The sequence below is a fragment of the Agelaius tricolor genome, unplaced genomic scaffold (assembly GCF_023055355.1).
Source record: "Agelaius tricolor isolate 1412-34295 unplaced genomic scaffold, bAgeTri1.0.p SCAF_6, whole genome shotgun sequence".
NCBI lineage: Eukaryota > Metazoa > Chordata > Aves > Passeriformes > Icteridae > Agelaius > Agelaius tricolor.
The window spans coordinates 14,127,959-14,143,851 of NW_027269266.1; the positions used below are offsets into that span (position 1 = coordinate 14,127,959).

A 15,893-nucleotide genomic window follows, 5' to 3' on the forward strand; every position below is an offset into this window, starting at 1 on the left:
ACAGGTAATGACAGTGTGCAATATAGCAAACTATATTCTGTGTTTGACTTCAAAACAAAGCATTTGCTGTTACGTTCACAATAGAAAATGTCTTCTTACAAGTATGAAAATTATTTACTATAGTAAGATTTAAAAATGAATACAATGCTCTGGTTTTTAATCATAATACATTTTAAAGTATACTGGAACTTCTAGAATTGGATCCCTATTACATAAATATCATTAAATTTTTCCATCTGTGGGCTCTCCTTTCAAAAGTGTGAGGTAGGTCTCACAGGAAGAAAATAAGAGCATATGTTTGGATTAGGAAAATTTAAACTAGGGGAGTGAATGAAGGACAAAAACAATAAAATAAGAAGAAATTACACTTGAGCTTATGCATTTTAAACTCTTCTAATATTCCTGTTTATTTCGGTTTTCATAAAATGGTTAATACAATTTAAAATCCAGTTGATTTACTGTATGCTTAGCACATGGTACATTTTTATTATTTTTGAAAGCATAAGGAAAAAATCAAGTTTCCTTATTGATAAGAAACCTTAAAATTCACAACATTTAAAGGACTTTCAAAAAAATACTGGTATTTATAAACATTGCATAAACAAATTACTTGCCAAAATAATCTTAGGCTGCTTTAAATGTATATTCTTAATGTAGAGGTGCAAACATTAACAAGCAAAAAAATTGACTGAAATTAACACAGCTAGCAGAATAATGGCAGAAGAACCTGGTATGGGTTTTTCTGAGTCAGTGCAGATGAGTACATTCAGCATCACCAGACATTCTGCAATTACGCATTCTGACATGCTGCAAAGGGCCTGAGTATTGTCAAAGTTACACCGTTCCTGTTTGGGGAGATTCCTATAGCCAGCTCCCATTTTCTGCACTTTCAACCACAGCATTCTTCATTTCAACTGTTCCATCTGCATCGCTTGTTTCTTCTAACAACACCACTAAACTTGACAGAGTTGTGTGAGGATCAAGCAGTTTCACAACGGGTATGTCCACCTTTCTCTCCCGAAAGACACGGTTCTGAATTGTCATGGCTAACATAGAGTCCATGCCCAGAGATGAAAGTGCCGTATTCATGGTTAGTTCATCTGCATTCACTCCTGTGAGGTCACTCATCAGGGAGGTGATGTAATCCTCTGATTTGAGACAGGCAGTCTCTGGGACTTCAGCTTCCTCAGACATTTCAATCTTGTTCATGTAATCTTCTGACATTAGTGTTATGAAGCGACTCTTGAGAGAAATAATCTGAGTAAAAACATGATGATACAAAGTGTGAAAGTTCAATTTGGCAACAGCTTGCTGTGGGTTGTTTATAAGTAAGGTCTTCCGGAGATAGTCATGAATTTCATGCACTTGCAGAATGTCTATGCCCTTGGATTCCAGAATGCTCTGAATGAGGTCTTGGTTGAGCAGAATGCCGAGGTTCAAAGCACCCCAGTTAATGGCCTGGCCTGAGAGCCCACAGTTCCTCCTATAGAGGCAGAAGAGATCCAGGAAAGAGTTTGCAGCTGCATAGTTTGTCTGGGTGGCATTGCCCAGAAAGGAAGCAACAGAGGAGTAGCACACAAAGTAGTCAAGCTCCTGGTCTCTGGTAGCCCAGTGAAGATTTAGGGTCCCTGCTACTTTTGGGCTCAGCACTTTGTGGAAGTCAGCCAGCTTCAGCACTTCAAGGTGGCCATCATGTAAAGCAACAGCACTTTGGAACACCCCTTTGATCGGACTCCCCACAAAGGTGGTGGCAATGGACTGGAAAGCTTTCTCAACATCACTGCTCGAAGTCACATCACACTGCACAGACACTACTTTGCTCCCTTTGTACTGCTGCTGCAAAGCCCTTAACTCTTCTTGCTTCTCACTGCTGGGAATTCTCCTGGACAGAATTGCAATACACCCTCCCCCGTTCCCAGCTATGAATTTCACTGTTTCAAAGCCAAGGCCAGTGAGCCCCCCAGCTACTACATAAACAGCGTTCGGCTTGAACAGCTGCTTCTGGGGCTCGTACAATGGGATATCTGAAAGCACACTGATGTCTTTCTGCCTTCTCAGGACAGCAAGGGGGACAGAAGTGCAGGTGAAATAGGACATCACAGAATTTAGCCCTTCAAAATTCTCAGTCTGCTGAAAAACAGAACCTGAGAGATTTCTAAACCATTTCATATCCATGGAACTGATCCAGGCATGTATGGTCTTCTGCACTTCCTTTAGAGGTGCTTTCCGGAAAAGGCGGGCAACGGCAAGGATATGAAAGCTGACGTTTTCATGATCAATTTCACTGACATTCTGGATGCATTCTGACTGTTGACTGCCACACACAATCACCACATCTTTAAGAAAGGACATGTGGGCCAGGTCCTCCTGAGACAGTCTGTTGATTGGAGGAAGAATAACAAGGGCACTGCACAGGTTGATATACTGCAACACGTTAGGAGTGGGCTTTGCAAGGACTGTTCTCCAACCCATCTCTTCTGCTGCTGCAGAAAGGACATGGCACAAAACTGAGGACGGCTCTGTAGTAATAATACCCAATGTTCTGCCATGCTTGCCTTTGGGTAACCTCTGAGTGAAGATTTCCCATGCAATGATGAAGTATGACACACAAGGGACATTCTGGAGGAATGGGAATTTCCTTGCATGGAAACAAACTGTTGCTGGAATCTGAACTCTGGAAGATGCAGCAGTGGGATAACATGAAACCACGTGATCTCCCACTTTCACTTTTTTCACATCACTGCCTGTTGCAGTGACTGTGCCACTGAAATCAAGAGCTAGAAGCCTGTGTTTGTCCCCTGCCTGGGAGTTCCAATACAGTGTATTACCAAAGTTACAGCTAGAAACACTAATAGGAAAATAATCTTCTGAGTGCAAACAAATTTTATCCACTTGAATTTCAACACTCTGTTTGTCAAGCTGAGTTGCAGCACCAGTGGATAATTCCCCAGACAAGTCTTTTGCTGTGTATGGATCAGAAGTGTACAAAGTGAATGATTGTGATTTCTGGAGTGATGTTACGGGTTGCATGTAATCTGCATCTATAAAAGGTGTGCGTCTGATTTCGGACACATAAATTCTTCCCTGGCTGATGCAGACTTCTGGATAGTCCCCACCTTTGTACTTGATAAGAACATCTGCTAACACTGAGATGTCCAGGGAGGTGGAGGAGCTGAGGTCAATCAACTGAAATGTGATTTCTGGAAATTCAACAATACAGGCTCTGGTCATGCCATACAATGCAAAGCCACAGTTAATGTGGTCCACATATCTCTCTGTTGTTCTGTAGGTGATCACTCTGACGGAGCAGCGCGACCTCTTCTCTCTTAGTGCCACCACTACCTGGCGATAGGCTTCGCAGCACTTTGCCAACTGATCTACTGCTTTCCTTGGGGAATCTCCATTTAACTTTTGGATTCCCCACAGGAAGAGAATTTCATCATAATCCTTAACCTCTGCTCTCATTTTGTTCTGTGCATCGCCTTCCACGAGGCAATCCCAGCCTTCATACATAACATATCTCGAAGCAGGATGCAAGTATTTTTTGAGCTGCTCAGCTATCCCAAATTTGTCTGCAAACACAAGGACTCTGGGCTTAAACCCCAGATGTCCAATTGTCTGTGAAAGAGAGACTTCTTTCCATTTGTTTTGAAACAGAAACTCATTGTCTCTGGAAGACGATTCCTTCATGAAAGTGATGGCAACGCGCTTGAGCTCAGCCAAAACAGAGCCGTGTTTGTCCACAAAGCATCCACAGACCTCAAGGCAGTTCCCAGTGGATTTGCTCATTCGCATGTATATCATCATTTCCTCCTGCAGCGGGCGCAGCACCACCAGGCTGCCTATCCCTGAGGGAAAGCCTGCTCTGGAGTGGAGTGTCCTTGAGGTCAGGACAGCGGTCATCTGCAGAAAGCAGTCGAGCAGCACTGGGTGGATACAGTAGCTGTACATGTCTCTGGCGGTCTCCTCATTCACCTTGATGCTTGTTATAGCTTCCTTTAGCTCCTGGCAGTAATGCACATCACTGAGCTGCCTGAATATGGAGCCATACTGAAAGCCAACCTGAGACAGTGCTTCATAAAGCTCCTCTCTGCTAATCACTGACTTGCATCTTTGATAGATGGCTTGGCAGGAGATGCTGCTTTCTTCCACCACACCTTCAAGCCCCTTGGCCACTTGGCCAGCAGCATAAACTGCGTTGGAGGAAGAGAGAACCTCAAAGGTTGTCATGGCTTTTTGTGGACTCAGCTTGATACTCAGCACCTGGGAATTCTGTGTAAGAACACATGGTGCAGAAAAACTGATACTCAGCTGGCAAGTGCTCAGAGGCACTTTGGGTTCTGAGCTGCTCATCACAGAGGCCAGACCAAGCTCCACATAGAAAGCACCAGGGACTAAGGCCACCCCATTGTTCTTGTGCTCATATAAGTACGGTGTCGTTTCCTGGGACACCAGGCAGCCAAACTCCAAGCTGTTACTGTTTATACCGTAAATCAAAGAATGACTGGCGCTGACACCTCTTCGGCTTGCTTGTTGAGGGATATCCAGGCTCATTAGTTTTTGGCGATCAAATTGATATTGTGGAATTGCCACAGGAACACTTTGATACCCGTTAAAAAAGTGCTGCCAGTTGGGATTAAATCCCAGTTCAAACAGATTTCCTACCAGGGTGAAGAGCGTCTGATATTCTGCATCTGTTTGCAAAGAGGAGAACACCTTTGTGCCTTTCCCTAGCGTTTCTCTTATGCTTCGCTGCAGTGCTCGGTGAGGGCTTATTTCCACAAACACCACGTTTTCCCTGCCTCTGGCTGCAGTTTGGATGGCTCGTGTGAAAGCAACAGGCTCACGAGTATGCTGCGCCCAGAATTTGCCCTGAGAAAAGTCATTTTCAGATGCAGCCACGCCAGTCAGTGTCGAAATCACTTCCATTTCCCCCTTCTGCTTTTCTAAAGGCTCTATCTGCTCCTCCAGCTCGCCGAGTATCATATCCATGCTGGGGCTGTGGTACGCAGTTGGAACATTTAAAACATGAAGAAAGATGTTTCTCTGTCTGAAAGCTTCAGCTAACTCTCTCTGGACAGCTTCCACCGCCTCTATGCTCCCAGACAAGGTGCAGGAAATGGGGCTGTTGAAAGCAGCAATGCACACCTTTCCTGAGTAGGGATGCAGGCGTTCAGCAATCTCTTCAACGGGGACGTTTCCAACCACCAGCATTCTGCCGCTGGGAGTCTTTGCCTGCAGCCTGCTCCGGTGATAAATCACTTTGACAGCATCTGCCAGGGACAGGTACCCAGCAATGTGTGCAGCAGCAACTTCCCCCACTGAGTGACCAACAACAGCAACGGGCTTAATACCCCAGTGCTTCAGGAGGGAAGCTACAGCAACCTGCAGGGCAAACAGCAAGGGCTGAGAAAACTCTGGATTCAACAAGTCCTTTGGGCTATGGTTTCTTGCTGGCAGGAGGCTGATGGCAGCGTGCTGCTGAAAAAGGTCTTCTATTTCCTTACACTTGTCTCTGAACACCGGCTCTGAGCTCAGCAGTGCCTCACTGAACTCCTTCAGCGTTACGCCGTTGCCGCAGAACACAAACACCAGCTGTGGTTCCGCTTTGGATATGGCAGGTTCCGTGCTCGCTGCCAACCTCAGCTCTTGCTGCAAGTGTTGGAGGGAATTTGTGACAAATGCTTTTCGGTACCTGTAGCTGGCGTGGCTTCTTCTGCAGGCAGAGGTATAGGCCAGGCTTGGGAGAGTTACGGAGTTCCTTGCGCTCAGCTGCTCAGCTGTGTCGGCCATTGTCATCTGAAGGGACTTAGGGGATGCTGCTGACAGCAGAACTAATTCCAGGGGCTTCTTAAAGGCAGGAAGAGGCTCTGGCTGCTTCACCTGCCTGACTACAACATGAGCATTGGTTCCTCCAAATCCAAAGCAGTTGATGCCAGCTACTCTTCCATACTCACTGGATTCTTCCCAGGGCTCTACAGCTGTGGCAACAGCAAGGTTTAATTTCTCTGTATCAATGCTGCTCATCTCCTTTGAGTAATGCAAAGATGGAACAATCTTTCCATGATGCATCATCAGGAGCACTTTGATTAACCCGGCTGCTCCAGCAGCTGATTCAGTGTGTCCAATATTTCCTTTCACTGAACCGATTTTCAGAATGGAAACTCGGGAAGACCTGGTTTTGCCAATGACATTACCAAGGCTCTCAGCTTCTGTAGGATCTCCAGCAGCAGTTCCTGTGCCATGGGCTTCAATGTACTGCACAACTGAGGGATCAACACGACTTCCATAAATGCTGCGCAGTAACTTCTCTTGCTCTATTTGAGACGGCCTCGTGATTGGAGTTATAGACTTGCCATTCTGATTGACTGCACTGATGTTTATCACACCCCAGATTTTACTGTAGTCTTCCTTTGCCTGTTCCATGAAAAAGTGTAGTTTTGTTTAATAATACAAGTAGTCTGTGGTTAAAGGTGTTACCATGAACCTTAAAAGCCTGGTGCAAGCCCATTCCTTATCCTCCGTGTAGGGGGTGAGGTAACATGGCAGCACATAGTCTGAGAGAGATCAAGATTTCGGATTTGGGATATTTGCTAAGGAAATCTGAGGCATGTGTTATTTTCTCCTCCATACTTCCAGTTCAAAGAAGCAATACTGAACAAACAATACTGAAAACAACAATAGTTGAAAGCATCCATATAGAAAGAAACAGACGGACTGAGTCTACTAAAAGATATCTCTGCCGCTGGTGTCACCATCAAGATTTTGGGGTTTCTGGTAATGATGTTGCCTTTGCAGAGCCAGGCATGCTGGCATTAAATCAGGCTTACCTCTCTGAGTAAGGAAGGAGGTTCTTTGCATGGGAACCAGCAAGACTCCTTGGAGAGCTTTAAACTAGTTATGATGGGGGAGGGCAGTAATATCAGGTTTGTCCCTAACAAACTGGGTAATAGTATGGAAAAGTTAGAGGGTACTTCTGAGGCCCCTCTGGAGGTGACTCTGAGACGTACCAGCCACACTGGAGCACACCAGCAGTCTTACAGAGACAAGCAAGGGGCTCCTGAGATAATAGAAGCCAACAGGGAAATATCAGAGAAACACCTTAGTACCAAAAGAAGGCTTACGAGGGATTAAGTTGATCAAGTGTCTACAGTGAAAGACACAACCACTAGACAGGGCTATGGGACATCCCTTCACACCCCCACTGGAATGTTGTTACCATAAAATACTTCTATTAAGTGCTGTACCCCCATGCACAGAGTATGGTGAACAAACAGGAGGAACTAGAGATCTGTGTGCAGCCACTGGGCTTTGATCCCATTGCAATTATGGACATGGTGGGATAGCTCCTGTGACTGCAGTGTTGTCATGAAGGGCCACAGGCTGTTTAGGAGAGACAGACCAGGAAAGTGCAGTGGTGGAGTTGCACTCGATGTGAAGCAACACTTGGAGTGCGCCGAGCTCTGTCCTGGTGAGGATAAAAGGGCAAGCTAGGAAGGGTGACACCATTGTGGGTGTTCGCTACAGGCCGCCCGATCAGAAGGAGGGAGTGGATGAGGCCTTCTGCAGGCAGCTGGAAGCAGCCCCACAGTCACAGGCCCTGGTTCTTGGGGGGCTTTAACTGCCCTGACATCTTCTGGAGAAGCAAAACAGCAAAGCACAAGCAGTGCAGGAGGTTCCTGGAAAGCACTGATGACAACTTCCTGTCCCAGGTAGTGAAGGATCCCACAGGGAATGCTGGGCTGCCCAACCTTCGACTAACAAACAGGGAAGGCCTTGCTGGACATGCAGCACTTGGGGCAGCCTTGGCTGCAGTGACCACAAGACTGTAGAGTTTGGTATTGAAGGAAGAGGCAGCAGGACAGAGAGACAGATTTCAAACTCCAGGACTCCAGGAGAGCTAACTTTAGCATCTTTAGGGATCTTGGAAGAATTCCATAGGAGAAGACCCTGAAGGGAAGAGGGGTCCAAGAGAGTTGGTCGACATTCAAGGCTCACTTCTTACAGGCTCAAAGACAGCGCATCCCAATAAGAGAGAAAGCAGGTAAAGGGGGCAACAAACCTCTGTGGATGAATAAAGAAGTCCTATCATTACTCAAATGTAAGCCAGAAACATACAGGAGATGGAAGTAGGATCAGGCCACTCAGAGAGAATGCAGAGAGGTTGTCAGAGTAAGCAGAAATGAGACTAGAAAGGCCAAGGCACATCTGGAATTAAATCTGGCCAAAGATTTTCAGGATAACAAAAAGGGCTTTTTCAAATCCATCACAACAAAAGGAAAATTAAGGATTAATTTTAACACTAAAGGACTCCTGGGTCCATTAGCAAATGGAGGGGGGAGCCTGGTAACAGGGGACACAGAGAAGGCTGCATTAATGAATGCCTTCTTTGCACCTGCCTTTACTGACAAGACCAGCCCTCAGGGATTTCTGACCCAGGAGACCAGGTTAAAGGAATGCTGAAAGGAAGATCTTCCCTTGCCAAGTAGGGTTGGGTCAGAGAACCCCTAAATTAACTTGACATTAAGCCCACAAGTCCAGGGGCTCCGACAGGATGCATCCATGAGGTCTGAGAGAGCAGGAGGACAACATAGCAAGGCTGCTCACAATCATCTTTGAAAGGCAATCATGAGACATGCCTGAGGACTGGAAGGACCAATCTTCAAAATTGGCAAGAGGGACCCCAATCTTCAAAAATGGCAAGAAGAAGGACCAACGAACTACCAATCAGTCAGCCTCTCCTCAATCCCAGGAAAAGTGATGGAGCACCTCATTCTGGAGGCCATCTCTGTCCACAAGAAAGATAAGGTGATCAGGAGTGGTCATGGATTCCTTGGAGGTAAATCATGTTTGACCAACCTGATTGATTTCTATGATGAAACCATCACCTGGATGAATGAGAGGAGAGCAGTGGATATTGTCTACTTCAACTTTATCAAGGCTTTTGTCTCTCACAGTATCCTCAGGAAGTGTGGACTGCATGAGTGGACAGAGACGTGGATTGAGAACAGGCTGAATGGCAGGTCCCAGAGGGTGATAATCAGTGGCACAGGGTCCAGTTGGAGACCTGTCACTAGTGGTATCCCCTGGGCCCATATTGTTTCGTTTACTCATCAAGGCTTGGATGAAGAGGCAGAGCCTCCTCAGCAAGTTCACTGTCAACACAAAGCTGGCAGGAGTGGCCCATACCCCAGAGGGCTGGGCAACCCTTCAGAGGGACCTCAACATGTTGGAGAGATGGACAGAGAAGAACTGTCTGAAATTCAACAAGGGCAAGAGCAGGGTCCTGCACCAGGGGAGGAATAACCCCCTGCACCAGGACAGGTTGGGGGTCAACCTGCTGGAAAGCAGCTCTGTGGAGAAGGACCTGGGGGTCCTGGAGGACAACAAGTTGTCCATGAGCTAGCAGTGGGGGTCCAAGAAGGCCGATGGCATCCTCAGCTGTATTAGGAAAAGCATTGCCAACAGTTGAGGGAGGTGATTCTGCCCATCTACTCAGCCCTGGTGAGGCCACACCAGGAATGCTGTGTCCAGTTCTGGGCTCCTCAGTACAAGAAAGACATGGAGCTAATGGAGTGGGTCCAGAGGAGAGCTATGAAGATGATGAAGGAGCTGGAGCACCTCTCTTATGAGGAAAGGCTGAGAGAGCTGGGCCTGTTCAGCCTTGAGAAGAGATGACTGAGAAGGGGCCTCATCAGTGTCTGTCAATATCTTAAGAGAAGGTGTCAAGAAGGTGGAACCAGGCCCTTGGTGGTGCCAAGCAACAGGACAAGAGGCAATGGGCTGAAACTGATGCACAGGAAGTTCCATCTGAAAATGAGGAAGAAATTCTTCACTGTTCAAGTGACCAAGCACAAGAACAGGTTGCTCAGAGAAGGACTGGATTCTCCCTCACTGGAGACAGAATGTGTCAAGAATCATCTGGACACAATACTGTACAACTTGATCTAAGACGACCTAGCTTGAGCAAGGAGATTGGACTGAAGAAAATTCACTGAGGCCCCTTCCAACCTGACTGATTCTGTGGTAATCTCATGCTTTTTCTGTAGAGAAGAGAACAAGACAACACAACAAAGCCAAGAACAACCAGAATATTATGCTAACTTTTAAATGTGAGTTCCTTTCCCTATGTTAGGGAAAGTTAAACTTAGATTGGAAAAACTTCTCTGGAATAGTCATTATTAGAGCTGAAGACACAAAATTCAGGCAAGCAACTGCTTCACAAGCAATCTTACCTTTTTCAGTGGTTTGAGGAAAACAACACCACAGCCTTCTCCCCTTCCATAGCCATCTGCTTTTTTGGAGAAGGGTTTGCTTATGCCCTCTGGAGAGATCATTTTGGCTTTAGTGAGAGATACAAAGGTGCGGGGGTGGATGATGCAGTTCACCCCACCACAGATTGCTGCCTCACAGTCTCCTAGAGTCAAACAGAAACATATTCATGTTGAGACGGCCCTGGTGATAGACAGAAACAGTAGGAAGTCTGATTTCATCGTCCAGCACCTCTTCAGTCCCATTACCTGATTTAATGGCTTGCAAGGCATAGTGCAGAGCAAAAAGAAAAGATGAACACGCAGTGTCGACAGTCAGAGATGGTCCAGTCAGATTAAATGTGAAAGAGACCCTGTTGGCAGCAATGCTCATTGCTGTTCCAGTACCATCATAATGATTTATTTCACTCACAGCTCTGCTGGTTATGATTTCATAGTCTCGATTCATGAGACCTGGAAAACATCAGATACATGTCAAGTTAACCCAAGCCAACAATAGGCATGTACAGCTCAAAAGCTGGTGGTGTGGTTAAGTGTTAAGTGTTAAGATGAAACCATATGGCATCAGGGCTCCTGTCATGAAGCTTTGCTCCAACACAAGTCAAAGGGGGAAGTCACAGCAATTTCCCCTGGACCAAACATACACAAACATAGCTTACACTGGAAATTCCTACCTGCCCAGGAAATGCCCTTTCTGATGGCTCAGCTCACTGAATGATGCAGCTAAGATCTCTGGAGTCTGTTTAGATGTCTGTAGCTCACTTTGAGACTGAGATACACTTTTGAGACTCAGGTTGTTTTAGTTTAGCTATGAGAATATTTATCAACAAGTTAAAAAGAGGATAGTTCAGACATAAATGTACAAGACATTCGCTTCATTTCCTCACATGTACCAAGTTAAAGGTCACAGAACAAACTACATCCAATACTTTGTATTTATCTTTTTTTTCACACTTGCAACCAATAAGAAATAGTACAGAAGAGCAGGGCCTGTGAGACCAGTTGTGTCCTCTTTCTGGGAATGCAACGTTTGAAATATGGTGGATCCCCAAGTCCATGAGCACATGTGGAAATTGCAGTACCTCTACTTAGAGAGCAAGGAATAGTGCCCTCAATGGAAGAAGAGCATCTCTCAGACTAAAGTAATCTAAAACATTTCCCCTATAGGTGCATCAAGCAAACTCGCCCAGAAAACTCCTTTTTAAAGAGACACAGATTACACCAGCAATAATGTGCTGGTACTCTACTCTGGTCCTTTAAATATCTTTCAACAGCATCTGGTATCATCTTGTCCGTAGCTTTTTGGGTACTGACAAAGGCAGTTGGACAAGTGCACCTTGGTACCATTCTAATGTCCACAGGAGGATTTCTGCTGCTTTAAAAGGATATTAATCCCCAGAACACCTCAACCAAAGTTATACTGGAAAACAGCATACTGGGGGGAAAGTGTAGGCCTGTGTAGAAGCCCAGAAGATAAGGAGCTAATGTGTACACGTCAAACACCGATTGCCAGATAGCCAGGGAGCCAACCAAGGATTGTCAGCAATAATCAAGAATTATTAAAAAAACCTAAATGAGACAGGACCATGGGGAGGTAAGGCAGCACTTCTCTGGGATAAACATCCTTGTTCTGCTCCACAGAGACACAATCACAGAATCACAGAATCAACTAGGTTGGAAAAGACCACTGAAATCAATTCCACTGCATGGTGAAACACCACCATGCCGACAAGACCATGGCACTAAAAGATACATCCATTCTTTTCTCAAACACTTCCAGGGACAATGACTCCACCACCTCTCTGGGCAGCTGATTCCCATATCAAATCACCCCTTATGTAAAGAATTTCTCCATACTGTCCACTCTAAACCTCCCCTGGCACAGCCTGAGGCCATATCCTCTCATCCTGTCTCCAGCTGCCTGTGAAAGAGGTTCATCCCCACATCACCACCCTCCTTTCAGGCAGTTGTAGAGGGGAGTAAAATCACCCCTGAGCCTCCTCTTCTCAGGCTATACACCCCCAGCTCCCTCAGCTGTTCCTCACAGCACTTGTGCTCCACACCCTTCCCCAGCTCTGATGCCTTTCTCTGGACTCACTCCAGCACCTCAATCTCCTTCCTGAATTGAGGGGCCCCAAAGTGGACACAGAACTTGACCATGTGGCCTCACCAGTGCCATACACAGTTGGAAGAATCACTGCCCTGCTCCTGTGGTGACACTATTGCTGACACAGGCCAGGATGCCACTGGCCTTTCTTGGCCACCCGGGCACTGGCTCATGTTCAGCTGCTGACCACCAGCACCACCAGGTCCTTTTCTGCTGGGCACTTTCCTACCACTCTACCCCCATCAACAAACGATGGGCAGCACCAGCACAGAAACGGGAATGAAATATTGACCCAAGGTCTGTCCAGGGAGGATGAAGACCACCCAAGAACCAAGACCTCCAAAAAGGTCTGAAAGAAGGAACTGGACATGGTAACTAATTTTCACAGAAAGAAACAAACCTGTCTTTAGGGCAGGGAAACATATCTATGAAAAGGTACCCCCAACAAATCTGGGGTATCCTCCAAGACCCTGGATGTCTCATTTGCCAGACCAACATTTGAACAAGGACCAGTAATCTCTTTTTCTTTTTCTCTCTTTCATTCTCTCTTCTTCTCTTTCTCTCTCCCTTCCTTAACTGATCTCCTCCTTTCCCCCTTTTCTTCCACCCTAAACCATTATCCACAACCCACTGCCATGTGCTGATGTAGCAGGTCAGGGACTAACATTCCAATTTTCCATGCCAAGTGTGTAATTTACTAAGAAAACATCTCCTGCAGAGAAAGAAATTACTCATCTTGGGTGTTCCCTTCCACTTAAGGGTGGAACATCACAGCCTGGCTTGGGAGTATCTTTCCTAAGAAGGCTTGGGTTGCAGATGCAGTTTCCTGCTTCCCTTCAGTGCCTGAACACAGGGAGCAGAGCAGCAAAAAGAGATACAGGAATTGTACCATGAACTTCTAGAGTAGCCTGGTAATTCTTACCAAAAGTAACCACTAGTGCCATAGCACAGTAGCCTTAGATCTCCAGTCTAGATCCAGTGCTAGATAACATACTGAAAGGTTATGAAGGATTGCTCCAATCTTTGGGAGCTTCAAACACACTTTCTTTGACATGAAATTTTCATCTTACCAATAAAAACACCTGTTTTGGAGCCACTGATAGATTCCACAGGGACTCCTGCATCCTCCAGGGCTTTGTATGTGCACTCCATCAGTAATTTCTGTTGCGGATCCATGCGTTCTGCCTCCATATTATTAATCCCAAACAGGTGGTTGTCAAATGAATTAAATCTGAAATACACAGACCAGAATAAACTATGACAGATGTATATAAGATCCATTTACTTCGACACTCACAGTAAACAACTTTTGCAACTTCATGAAAAGCTGAGCAGTAACTGGTGTTTAGGCCACAGTTCCCATTTATGAAATTCAGAAGAAAATGTTTATAAGCCAAAGATGTTTCATGTATATGTCATTTTATCAATGCTTCTGCATTTCAGAGTTAAGAGCCCACTCCTACCCATTTTTATTCTCATGGTTATTGCACTCCTACCAACTGGATTCCTCAAACTATGAAATGTGCAGAATGAGACTCCCTCTGCAGTAATGTGGTCATAGCTTCAACAAGTTATAAACAAAATGAGAATCTCTCCTCACTGCAAAGAATCCCCCACAAAACCTGGTTTTCTACATTATTTTCAGCCAATACAGACCAATGCTCTAAATTTAAAACCAAAAAGTAGGGGATCAACTCAGGTGTTGTCAAGAAATACCAATGCTTCTCTAAAAATATATTCAAAATGCTTTGTGTGTGTGCATGTGTATGCTTGTCTCTAAAAGCATCTTCAAAATAGGCCCATGCTTACAAAAGACCAAATCTAACAATAATCTTGTATCCCAAGATCAGATCTATATGGCCTTCTATCATTTCTTGATTTCAGAGCAGGATTCCATATCTAACATGGGACTAAGCACTAAAGTAATTCTGGGTCTTATGGTTCAACCCTGCCAAGTAGAAATTTCAGGAGACAATAAGATTTCTTCTGTGCATGTCAACTTCTCCTTTGAATGAAGCTCTACACCCTGAGGAATTTAGGTGAATGTGCAATCCAAATAAAAGACACTTACTTTGACCTTACTGTAATTTGCTATTCTTCACCCTATCACAGCCCCTGAGCAGCTGTACCCATAGTCTAAGTACGACAAAAGTCAGTGGTGCAGCAGGCTAACAGACTCACTCATCCAGAAGAGCAGCTCGTGTTGTACATATTTTTCCTGGCTTGTTACCATCTGCATCATACCACTCCTTGGTGTTAAACCTCTCGGGGGGGATTTCTACGGTGCAGTTTTTGCCTTCCACCAGGACTTTCCAGAAATTGTCAATTCCATCTCCTGTTGTACAAAGTTTTTAAAACAGATTAAATGATGTGCTCCCCCTCCCCATGCAGACTCAGAAATGCACAATTAGGAACAAGGACCTCCCACCTGTAAATCCAGGCTGCTCAAGCAGACTTGCCACAGAAAGAAGTGATCATTCTTTGGTGAGAGGAAAATGAAAAAGTATGACTGATCCCCTCACTGCTTGTCTAAAAGCAAAGGAACCCCACAAAATCCTTAAACACCTTCTCTCCCCATTCCCTACCATCTACTGTAATAAAGCAAGAAGCATTCTTTTATGAAAACCCAATCTGTTCCTATTACAGGCATGGCTGATAAGAATGTCCAGCCCTTCATCTGCCCTGTTCCTATGGATGCAGAGTCCTGTAACAATGCACAGCCACCCAGCCAGTGAACACAGAGAAAGTTCAAATCATCCCTGACCCATCCTGCTCATTTGTATGAGTTTCATATGCAGCTCAATGCCCTGCCCACAGCCAGCACTGCAGCTTCTTTTGTCTGTCTGTCTGTCAGCAGACAAATTTAAACTAATCCGTTTCCACCACAGCACCACCTTTCAAAAAGATCACACAAGCAGCAGAGCAAAAATTCAACCAAGGGACAAACCAGCAACTGTTGGTTTCCTCCATTCCAACATTAATAAAAGTCTCTGCTTTTCAATGTTCACTCACAGCCTGCTTTGCTTTTACCCCAAAGTTACCTCCAGGAAAGTTGCATCCTATTCCAACAATAGCAACTTCATCTGCAGTCTCGATCTCCATCTCCTGGGCTGCACAAGACAGAAGCATTGTCAGTCCAGTCCAACAATTATGCATTTACCATTGAATAAATATTGGGTTAAAATGTGAACTTCCCACAAACACACAAACTTGGTCAAAACTTACTTAATCTGGAATGATCTACTGCTGGTTGTGATGACAAATGACACTGCCCACAAGAGCTCTGTACTACCTTCTTCCTCTTGTCTCTACTTCCAGAGGGAATTCCCCACTTAATTCCCCAAACTCTCTCATGCACACACACTTCCTCTTTACTGTTTAACCTCTGCTAACAAAAGGTAAATCTTTTCAACAAATTAGATGGCATAGACAAGAATTCTCTTTGGGATAAAATTAAATGCCCCAGGATAGAATTGACTGATGATTTATTTTTGAAAGAAAAAAGATTGATTCTG

At 45.2% G+C, this 15,893-nt stretch overlaps 1 protein-coding gene across 1 annotated transcript; it reads right to left on the reverse strand.

Moving 5' to 3' along the window:
* Positions 1 to 861: 861 nt before the first annotated feature.
* On the reverse strand, positions 862 to 15,534 carry LOC139591369 (mycolipanoate synthase-like). Its single transcript, XM_071429925.1, has 6 exons — positions 15,420 to 15,534; positions 14,560 to 14,713; positions 13,449 to 13,609; positions 10,521 to 10,724; positions 10,236 to 10,417; positions 862 to 6,417 (listed from the first exon to the last, which is right to left on the reverse strand). Exons 1-6 carry the CDS (start codon positions 15,532 to 15,534, stop codon positions 862 to 864), a joined length of 6,372 nt encoding a protein of 2,123 aa, XP_071286026.1.
* Between the last annotated feature and the right edge of the window lie 359 nt (positions 15,535 to 15,893).